Raw genomic sequence first — 20,468 nt, forward strand, 5'->3', positions numbered from 1 at the left:
ACTCGAGTCCATAGGCCTCCTTTTCCACAAAGACATTAAGAGTGCTGTTAAGTCAAAGAGAATTATTAGTTCTGACAATAGCTCCTCTTGTTATGACCCCTTTGGTGGTGTTTTTATTACTTTTTTTTTTTTTTTTTTTTTTTGAGAGCGAGGGGGAGAGAGAGAGAGCACAGTACAAGTGCAGGAGGGGAGAGAGAGAGAGGGAGAAAGAATCCCAAGCAGGCTCTGTGCTGCCAATGTGGGGCCCGATCTCAGGAACCATGAGATCATGACCTGATCCTAAATCAGGAGACAGACACTTAAAACAGAGCCTCCAAGGCACACTTATTATTTTTATAGTAAAGGTAAGGTTGAGGGTGGGGGAAAGGTGGAGGAACAGCTTTTACAATTGTAATTGGAACAATGACAAGTAGGACTCATAAGGTATAATCATAAAAGAAACTTTGTTTTTGGTTCCCACTGTTACTTTAAAACTGCTCTGCATTGATGGTCCTAATTCCACTTCTGAACAAATGCTTTTCTTGCAGGTAATCAGGAAGCCCTATAGTGACTTTATGCAGTAAAACATGATCTAGTTACGTACTTAACATGTTCAGCCCAGGTACTGTCAGTGTTTGCAGATTTCTTCAAGATTAAGTTATTTGTGCTCCCCAATCTGGGGCTTTATGACAGTGAAGAGAGGAAGTATGGTCCTTGTTACTTCCCTGAAATTTCTGAGCCATTCAGGACTATAGCAAGAAAGTAAGAGGTGGCAAGAAATTTTGTACTTATTTCATGTTGTTGAAGCTGGCTTTTTTTTAAAGCCAGGAGGGGCCAAAGGTGTTTTTTTTAATATGAAATTTATTGTCAAATTGGTTTCCATACAACACCCAGTGCTCATCCCAACAGGTGTAGGAGGGGCCAAAGTTTAAATCAGGCATTTTCTTGGGGTACTCTTGTGGGTTCTTCAGAGATCTGAAGTCCCCTCCACACATATGCACATACACGCTTGACCTGGACAAGTATGCGACACTGCTTTTTTTTTTTACACTGTCCTCTCTCAGTTGCTTTCTTCCTCTATAGCCCCTAATAATTCAACATTCCATTTCCAGTTTTTACATGAGAAACAGGTTCTTTGCTCACTCAAGCCCTGTGACTATGGGCAGATCCCAGCATGACAAAGCAGCCGCCAGCCCATATAGTGGTCCCTGTATTTCTTGGGCTGGAGTCAGAAATTAGTCCGTTCTACCCCTCTAATTGACAAAGACACATAGCAAGCTCTCTGAGGGGTCCCCTTGAGGCCCTTCTCATTAGGCTTGTGGTGAAATGCAGGTACCCCTCTTTCTTTGGAGAGGAGTACCCACAGGACACCAAAATTTCTCACCAAATACATCTTTTTCAAAAACTTTCTTTTGGGGTGCCTGGGTAGCTCAGTTGGTTAAGCATCTGACTCTTGATTTCGGCTCAGGTCATGATCTCATGATTCGTGAGATCAAGCCCCACGTTGGGCTCTGTGCTGACAGCGAGGAGCCTGCTTAGGAATCTCTCTCCACCTCTCTTTCTCTAACCCCTCCCTTATTAACAAACTTGCTCTTTCGTGATTGCACACTCTCTCTAAATAAATAAACATTAAAAAAAAAAAAACACTTTCTCTTAATATCCAACAACTTTTTTTACCCTTGATTTGGGTGAAGGTTTTAGAGTTTCGTAACTGCCTTTCAACTGTTTTGTATGAAAACTTATAGAATTTGCCAGAATCTTTGCTGGCACTTCACTTTACTATGACATGGATACTGCAGAGTAGAGTCTCTGTTGAAACTTGCAAATACATAATACCATGTAGGGATATCAAGAACCAAGTGCATAATTTCTTTTTTCCCCCTTCTCTCTCTCTTTCTTTCTTTCTTTCTTTCTTTCTTTCTTTCTTTCTTTCTTTCTGTCTTTCTTATAGGCTCCACACTCAATGTGGAATCCAATGGAGGGCTTGAACTCACAACCTTAAGATCAAGACCTGAACTGAAATCAAAAGCTGGACGCTCAACAGACTGGGCCACCCAGGTGCCCCAAGAACCAAGTAATTAATTTTTGAGTAATGGTAGGTAATATCGTTTTCTCTTTCTGTCTTCTGTTAAGGAAGCTTAATTGTCCTTATCTGTAAGATGGACTCCCATAAGGGCACCTGGGTGGCTCAGTCAGTTAGGCATCCATCTCTTGATTTTGGCTCAGGTTATGATCCCAGTGTCATGGGATCAAGACCTCTATCAGGCTCTGTGCTGAGCATGGAGCCTGCTTGGGATTCATTCTCTCTCTCTCTCTCTCTCTCTCTCTCTCTCTCTCTCTCTCTCTCTCTCTCTCTCCCTGTCCTCCCACCGCTGCCCCTCTCCCCGACTCATGCTCATTCTCTCAAAATAAATAAATAAAACTTAAAAAAATAATAAAATAAAATGGACCCCCATCTTTTCCTCACCTCACAGTAAGATAGATAAACTAGAAATTGTGAGGATAAAAGATGACTCTGGATAGATCACAGGCCCCGGGGAATAGTTAAATAATCTGCAGAAGCAGCATTTTTCATACACAAGGCAAGTAGAGATGAAGGGCTTGATGGAAAGAAGAAAAGAAAATGCCCAATTTCATCAGTGTTTTTGTCAACTCCATCCTAACCCCTCCCACCCCCCCTTGGTTTGGAGCTGTCTTCTTGTTCGATGCAGGTCCCTGTTATAGCCGCAAAGCAATGCTTCTCAGAGCAGAGGCAGCTCCTATTAGATCAATATTCCTTGGTTCTGTGTTTTCCAGCTGTATTTGTTGTCTGTGTCTGTGGGTTTAAGTTTGGAAGGGTAGATGTCATCACTTTTGATAAAATGGCTGAATATCTGTATTCTATCATGATGAAAAGACATCTTGGTCTCCTGGTTCAGAGCCAGAGCCTGTCTTGCAAGGAATTCAAAGGCTGCACTCCGAGCTGCTGGCAAGCCAGCAGATGGAGTCGCAGACCTTTTCTGTGTGCCTCTGTGTCCACCTGGGCTGGTATGCCCAGTGATGCTGGATCCACTGGGACAGTGAAATGAATACAAATGATTGCACCCTATTGCTATAACCATTTGTCTGCAGAGGAATTTAGTAAAATATAATCCTGGGAAAGTTGTTTTCATGTGCCTCTCTGGAATTACTGCAGAAGCAGTTGTAAGGAGTGAGTACTTGTATGCTTGAGACAACTGTAGGGCATAAGTGAAGGAAAGATGTAGAAATGTCAGAATCAAGTCCTGGGCAGTGGGGGAATATGGCACAGTCCTCTCATCCTGGAAAACCTTGGGGAAGATAAAGGAATACAACCAGTAGTTCTTGGAAGGAAAGAGAAGCCTTCAAAGGAGAGTTTCAACAACGAAACTGAATTACTGTCTGCCTGACTTACTCATCTCTGAGTGAACTGCCAGCACCTGAGTCCCTCTTATTAAAATCTGTAGATTGCTAAAGAAATTTACTTTGGGGCCAGTAGTAGCATTTAAGCTTCCCTGAGATTACTTCTTCACTTTTCTAGGAACCCACCACACAGCTGTGTGTGTGATAGCTCTTAATAAATACAAGAGGCATGAATGGCATTCTCATTGAGAACTCTTTTCTGCCCCTATAGGGCTCCATCTGTGAAATGGAGGGTCCTCCCCATCTCCTCCCAAATGAATGGAAAGGGGCTCCAAAATGGAGGGTGGCCAGTGGATGGATTCCTACTCTCAAGGGCAGGGCTAGTGATACTTCCTGCTGAATTCCTCTGTCTGAATAACCCAAATCCAGAAGTAGTGGTAGACTGGGGAACTAAGCAGGATAGCCTCAATAACCCAATGCCTAATCCTACCTAGAGGACTACCTAGAGGGAAGGGGGCATCCTACTTGGTCCTTTGCTCAATCCTTAGATGAGGGGAGTCAGAAGTGCTTGGGTCCTGAGCTGCAGAGCAGGAGGCAATCTGTTCTTCATTGGGAATCCAGAGGTGTCTGGCAAGTTGGCCACAGGCCTCCCTGGAGCCCAGAGCTCTTTGAAGAGAAGAAAAGGTTTTAAGAACAAGGAAGCTTCTGCTCTTGATGAGAAAGTCTGAAGGGAAGAAAATGAGACTAACAAAGGCTGAAGAGAACTGTCTGTGACTGAAGAGAATATTAATGGCTCTGCTTGGGAGCTTCAAAGACTAAGTTGGATAGGATGGCACACAGATGCCTCTGCTGTCACCTACAGAATACTTACCAAGGACTAAGGCTTGCAGACAATCACAGGACAGGAAACAGCACCTGCTGACAAAAGAAGCTGTTGGGAGATCCTAGGCCTGGCTCAGCCCGTCAAGATTTAACTTCTTTCTTCTGCGTCAGTCCATAGATGGGGTTCCAGAAGAACTTAGGTGCAAGGGAAATGGCTCTTCTGGAACAAATCTGGCTAACTCTTGTCTCTTTTCCCTGTTTACAGAATGGTAGCTGCTATGGATTGGATTGTATTCCCCTAAAATTCAGATGATTAAAGCCCTAACCCCCCATGTGATGGTATTTGGGGAAGGGCCTTTGAGAGGTATTTAGGTTTAGATGGTGTTGTTTAGAGGTTATGAGGGTGGGGCTCTCATGATGGAATTAGTGCCCTTATAAGAGGAGACATCAGAGGGCTTGTTGTTTAACTCACCTCCCCAGGCCCCTTGTGAGCACACACCAAGAAGGTGGACATGTGCAAACCAGGAAGAAAGCCCTTGTAAGAACTTAGCCACACTGATACCCTGACCTCAGATTTCCAGCCTCCAGAACTATGAGAAAATAAATTGAAGCCACACACTCTATGGTAATTTGTGATGTCAGCCAGAGCTAACTAATACAGGAGCCCTGGTGGATGCTGTCAGTACTCCTGCCAGAATGCATCTTTACCACATCAGAGTATCATGTCTCCAGCTGCTGTATTGGGTTCTAAGTAGCTCACAGATGCCCCCTTCTCAAGAAAATTGCTTGGTGGATGGGAGACCCTATCTGTACTTCCCTATCACTTTCACCCCCTTCACCTCAAGGAAGGATCAATTCTTTGGTGTTATTTATGTTCTTGAGCTCCCCTGTGGGATCAGGCAGAAGCCAAACAAAGCTGCAACCACATTCTTCTTTCCTGCCATCTCCTGCTTTTTTCATTCTTTCTCCTAAGGGCACACCTCAATAAATCATATTACCTGAATCCTCTCTTGAGCTCTGCTTCTAGGGAACCAAACTTAAGAGCACCTCTCCCAAGTGGTAGAGTATTGAGTAACCCAAATAACTTTGTGATTTTAGTGATGATGATTAATGCCCAATGATTATGAACATTGGGAACAATACCCTCTATTCCTCTGTCCAAAAAGTATAGATGAGTAGAGGTCCGCTGAGAGAAGATGAGGATGTGTTCTGGCAATAGGTGGCTTCTTCAGCAGGCATCTGGCAGACAGTGGTGCCAGCAAGGATTTAAGTAGCCTTGTTAGCTCAGAACCACAGGCTGAGGTTCCACGGATTTAACCAATTATGGAAGCATCTTGATTGCAAGAACCCTGGAGCCATGACTAGACAGCTAGTCAGTTGTGCAGGTCTGTGCTCTGTTTGGGAGCTGGCCAGGCTTCACCTCCCCAGAGCAGGGTCCAGAGTCATCTGAAAGGAGAAGCTCAGCACCTGCCCAGGAACTGCCTGCTGTTGTGGGGGCTTTAGGTGCTCGGGTTCTGGTACGTTTCACTCAATCTGTTGGCTTCTTCTTATTGCTATTTTGTGCTTGGGAGATTCTTTTTCACTCTTTTTTGGTAATCGTTCTCTTTGGTTTCCCTCTTTCTTCCTTCTGTACTTCCTGCTTTCTTCTCCAAATCCAGGCTTCATCATCAGAGTCTGTGAGATTTGGGACTGGCTCCCTCTTGCGAGAATAAGGGTGAATTCTTAGATTCTTCCAAGGAAGCCTCTACAAAACAGTTACTTAACTGCTTCTGGTAACCCCTTAGAACTTAACTTCCTTCACATTAACAGAGAGGATGGGAAGGGATGGAGTTGGCAAAGGAGCAGAGAACTCTCTGACATATCACTGAGTCCTGGTGTGCCACTGACATATCTTGACCCATCTCCATTGATAGTGGCCAAAGGAAAATGTGAGAGCACAGTAAATCCTTCTCTCCAGATATTCCCACTGATTTAGGGACATGCCTCAAATACTGAGTTGACTCAGTATTTTTAGAATGAAAGTGGCTCCTCATTCTTGTTCTCAAGAGATCTGGGATCTTGTGTTTAGATATGGAGGTAAAGGGGGCAATTTTTGACAACTCTCATCCATTTCCATAACTTTTCTCCTTATATATTTTGTGAGAGGGAATAAAACCGAGGTAGTTTAGGGACCCAATAACAGATGAGTGAAAGGCAGCTATCTGCCTTTTTTCCCAAACATCTCCAGCAAAGAGTAGACTTGCTTCAGGAAGACTAAATCCATGAGTTTAAATGGTGCATCAAGGTGTAGACTACTTCCATCACTTAGCTTTGCTTACTCCTGCATAGCTTTACTCTTAGGCAGGTTCTCTACACGTGGCAGCCATATGGCCACCAGCAGCCCCAAAACAGTGCTATCCTTAGAACTCACCATTCTAGAGGGAGAAAGCATGTATCATTTCCCATAGCTCCTGCAAAAACACAGAAAAGACTATGATTAGTGTGGTCTGGGTCGTATATCCTTCTCTGAACCAGTTGCTGCAAAGTAATTTTTTTTTTTTTTTGGCTGCAAAGTAATTTAATGGGCTAGGTGTGGATTGTGTCCTTACCCCTGGAGTTGTAGGGAGCGTCTTGTCCCTCCAGAATAATGTGGTCTTAGAATAACTAGGGAATGGGAGAGACTGATTCCCTAAGGAAGTGATGCTTGGGAATCTGTGCCCATTACAGTGTGTATTGTCCATTCTCCTCTTAACTGTAGAGTACATCTAGCTCATTCAAATGAAATTTCTTATGAAACACAGATTATGGATTCAGCAGTCAGTTGTGAACAGCCCTTTCTAGACTCAGGTGTGAAGAAAGGCAAGCTCAGATTGAAGAAAGGCTCCCGTCAGTCTAGCTGGTTTGAGGAGCCTCTGACCACAGTATCCAGGGAATCAGCTGGGAGTGTCAGAAAACCACAAGGAAGAGGTAATCTTATCTTGAATCCAAGGGCTGTGCCAGGAGGAGCAGGCTGGAACATAGTGGCACTGAGTTATATCTGTGGAATGGATCCTCTGAGAATTGTAGGTCAAAGAAAAAGCTGGGAGAAAGAAGAACCAAGAGCTGAAGCACATTCCTGTGTTAAGCAAGAGTTCCGCCCGTGACCAAGTCATGTTCCCATAATTTGCCAGATTATACACAGCTAATATTCTAGGATTTTCCCATCCTGTAATTAAAATTGTTTTGTTGTCTTTATTCTGAACAGCTGATAAAATGTATGACTTTCAAATAACTCAAGATGGAGGACAAGGCAGCTACGAGGTGGCAATGACTGGTGGGTGCTGGCTGGTCTCAGGTTCAGAGTCTTCAGAAACAGGCAGTGTTTCCTTGAGAGTGGCTTTTAGACTTTTTGACATTTTAGTAAATTGTCACAATTATAGACAAATGTCAAAGAAAGGTTCCACAATTGGGGCTTTTTAAGGAACATTTTCTTGGATATGAATGGACTTTGGGAGATGTGTGCGGACTTACCCTTCCTCCCATCCTCCCTCCCACATCTTCATGCCCTACTTTTGTGGCTGGTAGACAGGCAGACATCAGTGTATACTCCAGGGAAACATGTGGGCTCTCATACCAGGAGTTAGCATTCAGTGACCTGGCTGAGGCACAATGTGGAAATTAAAAGATAAAAACATGAGATATGTGATGGGGGCTGTAGTTTGGAATAAATGGGTTCAGGCCCTCTGCCCAGTCAGCCTAACATTTCTGGCAGCTGCTGCATTCAATAGACGACTCCATTAACATCTCCTTGTAGGGAGGGAGTGAGGAAGAGAGAGGGAGAGTTGAATGTGTATGTGTGTTGGGAGAAATGTAAAAAGCTTGGAGCTTTCCTCCATGTCCCTTGGGGGAACTTGTGTGTTTCCCTTAGTCTGTGTGCCATCACAGGCTTTGACAGCTGAGGTAGAGCTGTAAAGGGTAGTAATATGGGTAAGGTAGAGTGAGGGCTCAAACCACTTGTCTTCTCATGCCCACAGCATAAGCAAGATGAGAAGGAATCTGTCCTCTCTCACTGTAATGAAGAAATTGTAGGTCCTGGAATTCAGAGGATAAAAACAGGGATTTGGGGGTGTCCTCTGAGAGATTCTGTGACAAAGCTGGTAGTTGAGGAGAGGTGAGGAGAGAAAGAAAGTGAGTCTCAGGATTTAGAAGCTGGTTCCTGAGTGAGAAGAAACTGGTCCCCACTGTAGGAGGAGAGGAGGGACATATCTAAAGATGAAAACAAAGGAAGCAGACAGCCATCTTTTGCCTGAGGGCATTTGGGTTGACCGCTCTGAAGGCTAGAGAAGGGTGCATGCCTCTTACTGTGGCTTATGAATGAGATTCAGAACCTATCAGATAGTCCTGCCTGGGACTTCCTGAGTCCCTGGTACACAGAACACAGAGGGTAGTAACAAGTAACCACATTTCCACAGAGGGATTTTCAGTCTTAGCATTTTCCCACTCCAGCTTTTTAGCTGCTTGTCAGACCACATCAGGGCAGAATATTGAACCCAACCATATCACAGCTGCTGGAGATTTCCCCAGAGGAGAATGTGCTACAAGAGGGAACAAAGCAGCTCTGATCCAAGACTTTGCTTCTGGCATCCCTGAATGCCTTCACCAGCTCACCTCCTCTCAAAAGTCATTTCTGGAGCCAGAGCGAGGTATTTGGGGGTGCTGCACCCCCACAAATCCACAGAACTGAATGTGACCTGCCCAGAGACAAGGTCTCAGTCAGATCAAGGCCGTGCTTCTTGAATATGGGGGGGAGACCACATTGGAGGGTATAGTGAACAGTTCCCTAGCTTAGAGGTCTAAAGTGCTGGGGTCAGGTCCTGATTCTACTTCATATAGCTGTTTGACCTTGGGCTATTATTTAGTTCTTTATTTTATTTTTTTAATGTTTATTTTTGAGACAGAGAGACAGAGTGCAAGTGAAGGAGGGGCAGAGAGAGAGGGAGACACAGAATCTGAAACAGTTCCAGGCTCTGTGCTGACAGTACAGAAACTGATGCGGGGCTCTAACTCATGGAATGTGAGATCATGACCTGAACCAGAGTTGGACGCTTAACTGACTGAGCCACCCAGGTGTCCCATTATTTGACATTATTTAAACTTTAGTGTTTTACTTCTAAAATGGGAATAATAACACCTTTATCAGAGGGCTATTATCAAAATCAGGTAATGTGCATAAAAGCACTTTGTAGGGGAACCTGGGTAGCTCAGTTGGTTAAGCCTCCTGACTCTTAATTTTGGCTCAGGTCATGATCTCAGGGTCTTGGGATCCAGCCCTACATTGGGATCCACACTGGGCGTGGAGCCTACTTGAGATTTTCAATCTCTCTCTCTCTGTCTCTCTCTCTCCCCCTCCCTCCCTCCCCCCTCTGCCCCCCTCCTCTGCTCACACGTCCACTCTCTCTCTCTCTTAAAAAAAAAAGCCCTTTGTAAAAGGCTAAATTGGTAGAAAGAATTACTTCCCTATTCCTTCATTCTGCCTTCCAAATCCAAAGGCGTCTCCTTGGAATGTGTGAAAGCTGTTGGGTTCAAGTTAAACACTGGAAAGATATGTGTGTGGTGAGGGCAAGGAGAGATGAAGGGAGAGTAAAAGACGCAGTGAAGTGGTGTCTCCTGTAGTCATGGAGGATGTGACATGAGCTTCTTACCCACACAGTAAGAGTGTGTAAACACCTCTTAAGTTTGTACCTTAAGTTTGTGGCATAATAAGAAACATATATTTGATCATTGTCCCCAATTCCTGACAAAGAGCTCCTAAAACCCTTGTAATTTCCTGACTGATGGGGGTTATAGCAGCATTTGTTGTTTCCGACACAGTGCTTCTAAATTGCTTGGAATTTCCAGAGTGACAGGAGCCTCTTTTGTTCTAATGAGGCAACTCTTAGTGGGACTTTAGATAGCTTCAGGATGGGGCTAGCCACCAGAAGGACTAAGCCTCAATTAGAGGCCTAGAACTTTCATCCGTACTCCACCCAACCTCTGAAGAGGGAGGAGGAGCTGGAGATTGAGTAATCTATCATGCCTATGTAATGAAACCTCTATTAAAGCTCCTAAATGAAAAGGTTCAGAGAGCTTCCAGTTTGGTGAATGCACCCTTGTGTCAGGAGGATGATGGACCCCAAATCCATGGGGACAGAAGCTCCTATGCTCAGGACCCTTCTGGACCTCACTCTGTGTACCTCTTCATCTGTCTGTTCATTGTATCCTTTATAATGTCCTCTGTTAATAAACCAGTAAAGGTAAGTAAAGTGCTTTCCTTAGTTCTGTGAGCTGTTATAGCAAAGTATTGCATCTGGAGAGGGGGCTGTAGGAACCCCCAATTTGTAACTGGTTGGTCAGAAGTAGAAGTGGCCAGAGATTTGTGATTGGCATTTGAAGTGGGGGCAGTCTTATGAGACTGAGCCCTTGTGAGATCTGAGGCTAACTCCAGGTAGTATCAGAATTAAGTTTAGGACAGTTGGCTGGTGTCCAGAGAGTTGGAGAATTGGTTGTTGGTGTAAGGAAAAACACTCCTTTGATGTTGGAATGTTCTGTCGGTAGAAACAGATCTTGGTCATAGTACTCCAGCCGGGAAGCCACTGGCTTGAAATACCTGAGGGTCTGATGCTTCTCTGGTAAAGAAGGGCAACCTGGGACACCAGAAGGTGGGAATCTTGGCATGCAGAGGGAGACACAGATTGTGAACCCCTTTGTTTGCTGTGACTCTTCAGGCCCAGCCATATATCCTGGTTCTATGATTTCACTCCCCTGTTAGTCATATAGCCCTATGTTCCATTCCTGCTTCTGCAAAGAGAGGATGAGACGACCCCTCCCCCCCCCCCCCCCTTTCTCTTGTTTGCAACAGGCCTTACTAGGATGCCTCACTTCAGAGCTATGGCTGGAGGGCTTGGGCTGTCATCACAGGATACTTGGCTTCCTAAGATAAAAAGAGCACCTAACATTTACTGAGGGATTACTATGCACCAAGCACAGTGCTACATGCTCTTCAGGGCTTATCTCACTAATATAATCCTCCAAACAACCCCACTGAAGTTGGTTCTATTTTCCCCATTGTGTAGATAAGGAAACTGAAACACAGCGAGGCTGCGTAGCTAGTAAATGGTAGAGCTAGTATTTGAATCCAGGCAGAGTGGCTTCAGAGCCACAGCTAGTAAGCAGATTTTGTAGGGCTTCTGAGGTAGGGCGGTAGGTGAAATTACTCTTCTAAGCCAGGGCCGTGGGCACGCGGGCAGTGTGCTCTACATATGTAGTCCAGAAGCATCTTTCGGGAGGCAAGCCAACCAATTTGATTTCAGAGTCTTCAGCTGTTTTGTGATGTTCCTTTAGGGGCTGCAAATGGGTGTGGCACGGAAAAGGCTCTACTGCCATGTAAGTCAATAAAGATGAGGTGCAGGGAGGGGGCATATGGCCCCCTTGAGATATTAGAGGAAAGAAACACCTTTGCCTTTTGTTGAATCCGGAGTCTCCCAAAATTACCTGAGCAGAGAACTCAATTGTTTTCTTTGCAAGATGCCTACTAATATACAGTGGACCACGGTTCCAGGACCACTGGTTTGGAAAATGCTCTCCTCAACTTCCCCTCCACCCCACTATCACTAAGTGCCCTTCAAGTAACAGCAGCACTTAGGATGGCAGCTAAGATTTCTGCAGAGAGCAAAGTGCTCAGTGGCCAGTCTGCTCAGATGGCAACCACATGATGCTAATTAAGCAAGGTCAGGCAGTTGCTGACGTTCCTAGGCAGCATGAAGAAGCCATCCACCAGGGCTAGGTGGTTTATTTCTTGCTTACATTTTCCCTTGTAGTGACAAGTGACGCCCTCCGGCTCCCAAGCCTCCTCTTGTCTAGACCCTTTACATGTCAAATCTGGACTGTCAGAACAGCCGTCTGACCAGTCTCCCTGCCCAGCTGGCTCTCCCCTGAGGTCTATCCTGCACACCTGGCCAGATATGTCTTCTTAAAACACTGCTTCGAGCTTGCCACTCTCCTGTCCCAAATGTTTAATTCAGTTTTCAAGACTGTCCTGCATGGTCCTGATCTACCTTCATTGCTCCTTCCTCATGTCCTACATTCTAGATGAAGCTGAATCATTCTAAAGCCCTCTGTGCTCTGTATATGATGCAGCCAGTGCTTGAAAAGCGCCTGCCCACCTCCCCTGTTTCCCTCTGTCAGAATCTTGTGTTCTCATTCATTCATTTTTCCATTCAAGAAGTATTTATTTCTGCCTCCTGTATGCCAGGCCCTCTGCTAGGATAAGACACAGTACCTTGATCTTAAGGAGCTAATAAAAATAGATAAATACACAGAGTGATGTGTGCTATGGTAGAGTGATGCTTAAGCTTTCACGGTGGGGCCGGGGAGGTGGGGGTGGGCACCTATCCCCCTGCCTGGGGCCCAGGGGGCAAGTCAAGGTAGGCTTCCTGGAGAAAGAGTGAAACTGTGAAAAGGTGTTAGTCATTTGAGGGCATGTGGTGTATGGCAGGAATTGGCCAAGGATGTGTCGGGTACCCAGATCTCTGCTGCAGGGCAAACCAGACTGGTTTGAGATTCTCCCTGTCCTCAGGGAGAATCTCAGGCTGATCCTGTTGAGCTGAGGTAGACAGGTAAAGGGAAAGCACTTACACTCTTCATGGGAGTGGGAACTCAGACTGGGAGGAGGAAAGGAGGACGGCGACTGATATACTCCCTGCATCCTGTAGGTTAGCGACCTCCTCCAGTTCCCAAGTCTCCTCTGAGAAATGAACTGCTACTGGAGCAGTTTGGTTGCCAGGGGCAACCCTGGAAGGCAGCCTCATTCCAAAGGCAGCCACTGAAGCCCCTTGCCCCGGGGCCTTATAGCCTGACTCTGGTAGACAGTGGTGGGTAGCTCATCTCAGCCAGTCCCCTCTGGGAGCATCGGCCAATGTGCTCAGGTAGGTTGGAGCCAGGGTGTGGAAGATAGCCCTTCCAGCCACTCAGCAGGATCCTGAGACAAGACTCACAAAACAGTAGATGGCATTTTAATCCACACAAATACTTAATATGAGTAACATAACCTGTTTCTGTGAGACATGGCCTAATTTACTTCAGGCCTCAGGCTTAATAACTTACCATTGACAACTTGCAGATGTGATGGCATGTGTGTGTATGTCTGCAGTGCTAATGAGATTGTAGAAGTGGTGAATTTCTCTTGCTCAGTGTTCCTACTCTCTTGAGCTTGCCCACCAATAAGTCTCTCCTTTTCCTGAGCTGGGACTTGTGATCTGGGAAAATGGGGCCAATGGAGGGGAGAAGGCAGAGAGATTGTAGGCTCCTTTGAAGAGAGACAGAGTGAGAGCTCCTGGTGCAAATGACATGTAATTCAGTGTAGCAAGGCACCCTGCTTCTTTCTCTGGTTCCTCCTGTTCTTCCTGCTTGAATTTCCTGCTGCTCTCCTCCCCACAATAAAGAAATCTTGTGCTATTAAACTCAAAGCACCTGGGTTTTAGTTTCTGTTTTGGGACTTGGGCAATGTATTTAATCATCCTGAGCCTCATTTTCTTCACCTGTAAAATGGAAACAGTAACACCTGCCCTACCCAATCACAGTGTTATTGTAAATATAAGATGAAGTGACATATTAGCAAGTGTTTTATAAACTGTAAGTAGCAATAATAGGAAGAAGAAGCAGCAGCGGCTTCCAGTTATTGAGCATTACTGTACCAATTGCTGTCTCTTTATTCATATGATCTCCTTTTAATCAAGATATCATTTCTCAAACGGGCCCTTGGGTGACTCAGTCGGTTAAGTGTGCTGCTCTTAATTTTGGTTCAGGACATGATCTCATGGTTCACGAGATGGAGCCCCACGTTGGGCTCTGCACTGACAATGTGGAGCCTGCTTGGGATTCCCTCTCTCCTTCTCTCTCTCTCTCTGCCCCTCCCCCACCATTGTGCAGGCTCTCTATCTCTCTCAAAATAAATAAACATTAAAGATATCATTATTTTTATTCATATCTGCTCTCGCCCTTAAGACTCAGCTCTTAATTCACCTTCACTTGAGGGCTTCTTTGACAGTTCTTGATCATGTTGGTTTCTAGCTTTTCTGAACTAGGAGGCACCCTCTAGGTTAATGTACTATTGTTTCTCAAGTTCAAGTTCTCTTTCCCCAGCTGGATTATAAACTCCTTCAGTTTAGGGACTAGGTTCTCTACTTCAATTGATTTTCCTAAAATATCAAACACATGGCAGGTGTTCCAGAAAACCTGAGACTGAAACTTTGTGGTCATGTAACTATCACATAAGTTGAAAATTCCCTGCTTTGTGCAAAGCAGAGCTTTGGGTGGAGAGTTATTACTCTTTGTCTTCACCACCAGGAAAGGACCCATCTGCTCAATTCAGATTGATAATCATCATCTTTACAGAGCCTTACCAAGCCCCTAGATTGAGAATTTTGATTGCAAGACCTGCTTCTAGAAACACTAATCATGTTAGCCCTGCACCCCCTTCCATACGCTTGTCCTGCACCATACCTTTCTCCATGCTCATACAGATGTATGCAGCAGATACAGATGAATTCTGTTATTAAAAGACAGAGTGGTTCCCTTTTAAGGCACAAGAGGATGCAAAGAAGACTAGAGTTAGATGTCAGGAGCGACTTGCCTCTCACCCCAGTGTGGAAACTCAGAGGGTTATATAAGGACACTAAAGCACCCTTAAAAGGGGGCACCTGGGTGGCACAGTCAGTTAAGCGTCCGACTTCGGCTTAGGTCATGATCTCATGGTCCATGGTTTTGAGCCCTACATTGGGCTCTGTGCTGACAGCTCGGAGCCTGGAGCCTGCTTCGGATTCTGTGTCTCCCTCTCCTTCTGCCCCTCCCCATGCTCACTCTGTCTCTCTCCCTCTCTCAAAAATAAACATTAAAAACTTTTTTTTTTTTTTAAAAAGGAGACTTGTTCTGCTTCCTAATTTCTCTCCAACTTATCTCAGTTCACTGCCCTCTGGCCCAGTGTGCCCCAAACACATTAGCCTCCTTTCTCATCTTTGGACCTGCCAAGTCCGTTCTAGCTTCAGGGCTTTTGTATTAGCTATTCCAGAACCCTGGGAGCTGCTGCTCTGAGATCTTTGCCTGGCTGCCACCTTCGTATCATTTGAGTCTTAAACTAAATTCTAAGTCTTTCCTGATCTCCCAGTTTAAAATAGCTTCCGTGGGGTGAAAATATAGACTATACACATGTATTTGCTTTTTATATGATAAATTTCTCTGGAAGGATGCACAAGAAATTAACATTCGTTGTTTATAGGGAGGGAAACTGGAGAGCTAGGAAACAGAGCTGGTAGAGAGGCTTCTCTGCACATCGTTTTCTATTTTTTCGTTTAAATTTAGACTCATTGAATATATTATCTATTCAAAAATTAATTTAAAAATACAAAGAAAAAGAGAGAAAATAAAGTAGGCCCCTGCTGAGCATTCTTTATTTACTTTATAAATTTTATTTACAAAACTGGAAGCAGGCCATAGTTTGCTGATCCAATCCCTGCTCTATAATATCCTCTTATTTGATATTCATCCTGGCACTGATTATTGGTTTACTCATTTCTTATCTGCCTTCTCCCACTAGAATGCAAGTGCCATGAAAGCATGATGCTTTTCTGTCTTTTACCAGCATATCCCTGCACTTGGAACAGTTTCTGGCTCATAAATACTTAGGTGCTCAATAAATACTTGTTGAATAACTGAGTAGTTGAATGAATTGTGTTTGGGCTGAAGGGAAAAGCACCCTTATTTGGAAGGAGATAAGATGAGATAAACTTTTGATGGCAGCCCCTCCAGAAGGAATAATGTCTAGTTTGGTCATCCTCCACAAAGCCCAATCTGTAGTTCTTGCCTCAAGGATTGCCGCTCATGCCTGCTTCCTGAAAGCAGATGCAAAACTGAATACCTGTCCTCCTAAGACCTGTTCCAGAAGGTAGTGAAAGCAATGGATTCACCACTTGTCAGTTTAAGAACAAGACACACTCCCCCCATTCCCCCCCTCCCCCCCTCCCACCTGGAGAAGCTGCTGAGTTGGCAGGTTGAGTTTTGCAAATAGTCACCCCTGAGGAAATGAGGGAACAGGACTCTGACTGCTAGAATGACATGAGTAACAGCCAGGACCTGGGGAGGAGGAGGAGCTGGGGAAAAGGAAAGGAGGGAGTTTGGCACATTGCAGCTTAGGCGGCACATTGCCCTGAACAAACAGCCTGCATCACCATGTGCTGATTAATTTTTTAAATGTTTCTGAATCAACACATTCTTTGCATGTCCGGGGCTTGGCTTTTTACAGCCATGCAGCATATACCAGCCCAGAAAATGTGGGGTCCTGAAGGAGAAATAGCCGTTAGTGAACCACCCATTGACACTGGGTACTACTGCCTACCCTGGGCAGGGCCCTGATCCAAAGGAGCTGACCCCATCCTATAATGTTTGGAGGTCAAGCAGAAGGTCAGCAGATCCAAGCTGTACTACCTTTTTTCTTTCTTAGAAAAATGTCAACAAGCAGGTTCTTCTTCTTCTACCTATTCCAACACTATCTTCACCACCTGATGGTGGCCTCACATTGACTCAGAGGCAGGTGAGAGGGCTCCCCAGTGGAATGGTCTGGAGAAGCAGTAGAAAGGGCAAAGGTTTTGGAGTTAGCCAGGCATGGGGGTGAATACTGGCTCTTTCACTTGCTAGCTGCTTAATTTGGAGCATGAAAAATCCCTCAAGCTTGAGCCTTAAACTTTCTCACCTTTCTCTACAATAGCACCTTGTGGAGTTATTTGAAGTAAAATAGAATAATGGGGTACCTGGCTGGCTCTTCTGGAGAGCATGTGACTCTTGATCTCAGGATTGTGAGTTCAGGCTCCGTGATGGACATAGAGATTACTTAAAAAAAAAAAAAAAAAAAAAAGCATAAAGTACAAGGAATAGTGTAGATGCATAATAAAGAGAAGGATTTAGGGAGGCAGGAAGGTAGTACACTTGCCTAGCAGCGGCTAGGAAGGAAGATTGGGTCCATCTTAGACTGACTCCTAGCAGTAGAACTTGTATAGACTCATTGCAAACAGTTGAGAATGTCCTTTTGATTTTCCTGATTAGGATCTTAGCCTGGCAATGTTGGGTCCTCTTTACTTCAGCCTAGAGTTCAGATGCATCCCCTGTATTTCATAGGCTGGTTCTTCTGGAGCTTTGAGAGAGCTTTGATAGGAACTCGAATCCTTTCTCCTTTGTTCATATAGAGGGGCCTTTCCCTCAGACAAGCCCTGGACATTAGCTGAGCCTGAGGGGAGCAAGGAGGCCCAGCACACTTCCCAGGGCTTATGTCTATGTGCTTCTGGAGCCCTGGAAAGGATCCCTTGGGTGCCCTGAGTGGAGACTCTTGAGGAGAGGGTTGAGTAAGTGTAATTGAATGCATGGCCTTGCAGGCTGAGTTCCAGTTCTGGGCGAGGGGCTGGTGATTTGGGGGTGTGCACAGCTCTGTGTGTATACAGATGCTCTAGGTATGTTTGAGGTTCAGCCCTAGAGGGCGTCTAGGATTTGTCTGTAGCTCAATCCCCCCCCCCCCCCCCCGTACCCTATTCCTGGAGGGGGAGCTGTAACTCAGCCCTCAGGCTACCTAGCTTCATTCCCCTTCCCCCAACCCACCAGCCTCTCATTCTGTCACAACAAGGAGGTTTGGCAGAAAGGGAGGGAGCGTGGGTGCTGCAGAGAGAAAAACACCCAAAGTTTCAGTAAAATGGCAAGAGAGATGCCAGCACACAGGGAGAAGGAGCCTTCTGTTTCTCACAGCCTGCACTGCTGGGCTGGGGTACATATACCATGATTTCCTTTCCTTCCTTCCTCCTGCTTTCTCTTCCTTCCCTGCGTGGTATTCAGGAAAGGGAGACCTGGAGCTAGGTGGGGGAAAGGAATAAAGATACTTTTCCCAGGGATTAACATCTTCTTCTATAGCTACCAGAATAGGCAGTTCTGGGCTCCTTTTGCTTTGGGGTGTGTGTGTGTGTGTGTGTGTGTGTGTGTGTGTGTGTGTATGCGCGTGTGCGTGCTTGAGGAACACTAAAGATAAAGGGCAGATAAAACAGAAACAAGCAAACACAAGGTGGTTAGGTATCTGCCTTGGATAACTCACACATGAACAACTTAAAATTGACAGCTTTTGTGTAATAGTCTGGCCATTGCCCCAATTTTGCAAGATTAAAATAAAGATATATAAAAGGAAAAACCTCAAGATTGTCATTTTTTTCTTGTACTTTTGAAATTAGGGCATTTCAGTGAACAATGGCTCCTTTTTTGATAGGGTAAGACCCTCATTTAGTCAAGAGTTTAGGAATATAATTTTGTGATCATTTCACCTAAATAAGAGCTGGAGTTCATCTTAGTGCTATTTGCTTACAAAATAGTTGAGTTTGTAAACAAGATCCTAAGGGGAATGTTTATCCCCGCTCAAGAAAACAAGTTACTTTTCACTTCTTTGAAGTATTGATTTGCATTGCAACAATATGGTACTTATAAATCACTCCTTTCTAGCAATTCATTAAAGCAACTCCTGAAGGCAATACTGAAAGAAAAAAGTGAGGCTGTATTTAAGAGTCTATAATGTGTTTGAACAGTTTATCTGACTTCTTCATGTTTATTAATGATCATAATAATTTCTAACATTTATTGGGTGGCCGTCACGTCCCAGGCACTGCATTAGATGCTTTACACACATACATATTCTTATATAGTCCTTACAATCAGGGAGGTATTACTCTTACAACTAAGGCATAGAGAAGTTAAATAGCTTAACCAAGTTCATGCAGGTAATAAGTGTCAGGGAAGAACTTAAATACGGGTTTTGACTCCAAGCGCTATGCCTTACCCCACATGCTGAATTCCATCTCTTTATATTTACTGCCCAAGGATGTCAAGGCTTGCTGACAAGAGGAATGATTACATAGGTACCTACAGAAGGTCTCTCCTCACAAAATTCTTGGCTTCTGATATAGACTCAGTCTATAGGGTGAATGCTTTGGCATTTGGGGTTAGCCCAGCTCAGAAATGATAATTCCTATTGTTGGAATGGGGGAGGATAAACCCAACTGGGTTATGGCTCATGAATGCCCTTGGGATTTTTCAGTCCACCCTGGGACAGCAGGTTTTGTAGGGCTGATAGATATATAGCCTGAGACATTGGCATGAGGAAATCAGTAAATGCAAAGCATATCATAAAGGGTGTATTTAGCATTGTGATCGCCAATGTTAAGAGTGTAGGACTTTGAGGAAGGGCAATAACCGTGAATTCCCTCTGGAAGGAGTGAGGGAGAGGAGGCAAAGGGAAAAAAGGAAGGTGATGGGAAGAGGCGAAGAGAGGGCATGAAGGCATGTGTGATGGGGAGGAAGCGTGCAACCTGATGAATGATGGAGAATAGTTTTATTACTCTGATTGTTTGGAATAAGAATTGGCCTATGAAGGTGGGGAGGGAGCAGCCTGGGAATAAATGAAATGAGAAAGGAAATTGAAGCCATCATTTCTGGCTTGCTGACGAGCAGATGTCAGCATGCTCGTAGCCTCTTGCTATATTCAGTGCTTTTCCAGAGATAGATGGCAGAGCTCAAAGAGGTTACAATGGGGCCTATACTGAAAACTCAGAGGCTCTAGGATATTTTAGTTAGGAGAAAAGAGGGCTGGAAGTTGGGGACTAGTCATCTAGACTATGAAGGATTTTTTTTACATGTCTTATTTCACTATTAGCCCTGGATTTCACTACAGAACTGAAAGGAGAGCAAATAAGAATTTATTAAAAAGGAGATCTCTACCAACATAACACAAGGGGTAGGTAGGTATGGAGAACTACAAGGGAAAGAGTTGGAAACTTCACCAAGCCACTGAGAAGCCTAGCAGAGCAGATAATATCTGGAGCATTCCTAATTTCCCTTAGAAGAAGCCAAGCCAGAGAGCAGGGAAGAGACAGTGAAGCCACTAGCTACCTGAAGGGGACAGAGAGAGAGAGAGGCTGGATCAAGGACATAGCCTGGGGTAGTAGCCCCTTGTGTTGAAATTGATGTGGAGTTCTAGTGAAGACGCCCTCTCTGCAAGGGGAGACAAAGTGGAGACCAGGCATCCTTGTGAACAATTCTTCATTTCAATCTCCTCTGCATCCAGCCAAAGGGAATTATTTATTTTGAGTTGGGAGAAGTGGGGGAATATCATAACTCGATGAATTAGCCATTGTCTGTGGCCTCCTTTGTGGTGCATGGGCCCAGCACAGAAAGCAGTTTTGCTCCTTTGTAGACCCTGCTGACTCCAAATCTACCACAGCCTGAAATCCTGCCTC

At 44.8% G+C, this 20,468-nt stretch overlaps 1 protein-coding gene across 2 annotated transcripts in view; it reads right to left on the reverse strand.

Annotated features, from left to right (window-relative positions):
* Nucleotides 1-12,879, reverse strand: part of HSPA9 (heat shock protein family A (Hsp70) member 9) — a 42,497-nt gene extending 29,618 nt beyond the window's left edge. Inside the window, exons 1-3 of one of the 2 annotated variants that reach the window (XM_042984833.1) lie at nt 12,793-12,879; nt 6,572-6,611; nt 4,211-4,254 (exon numbers count right to left, since the gene is read on the reverse strand). In XM_042984833.1, coding sequence (XP_042840767.1) covers nt 4,211-4,254; nt 6,572-6,606 — 79 coding nt within the window. In that variant the 5' untranslated portion in view covers nt 6,607-6,611; nt 12,793-12,879. Of the gene's footprint in view, nt 1-4,210; nt 4,258-6,571; nt 6,612-12,792 lie in introns of both variants that reach the window. The other variant, XM_042984830.1, reaches the window with a different exon arrangement.
* Between the last annotated feature and the right edge of the window lie 7,589 nt (nt 12,880-20,468).

Source organism: Panthera tigris, chromosome A1 (genome assembly GCF_018350195.1).
Source record: "Panthera tigris isolate Pti1 chromosome A1, P.tigris_Pti1_mat1.1, whole genome shotgun sequence".
NCBI lineage: Eukaryota > Metazoa > Chordata > Mammalia > Carnivora > Felidae > Panthera > Panthera tigris.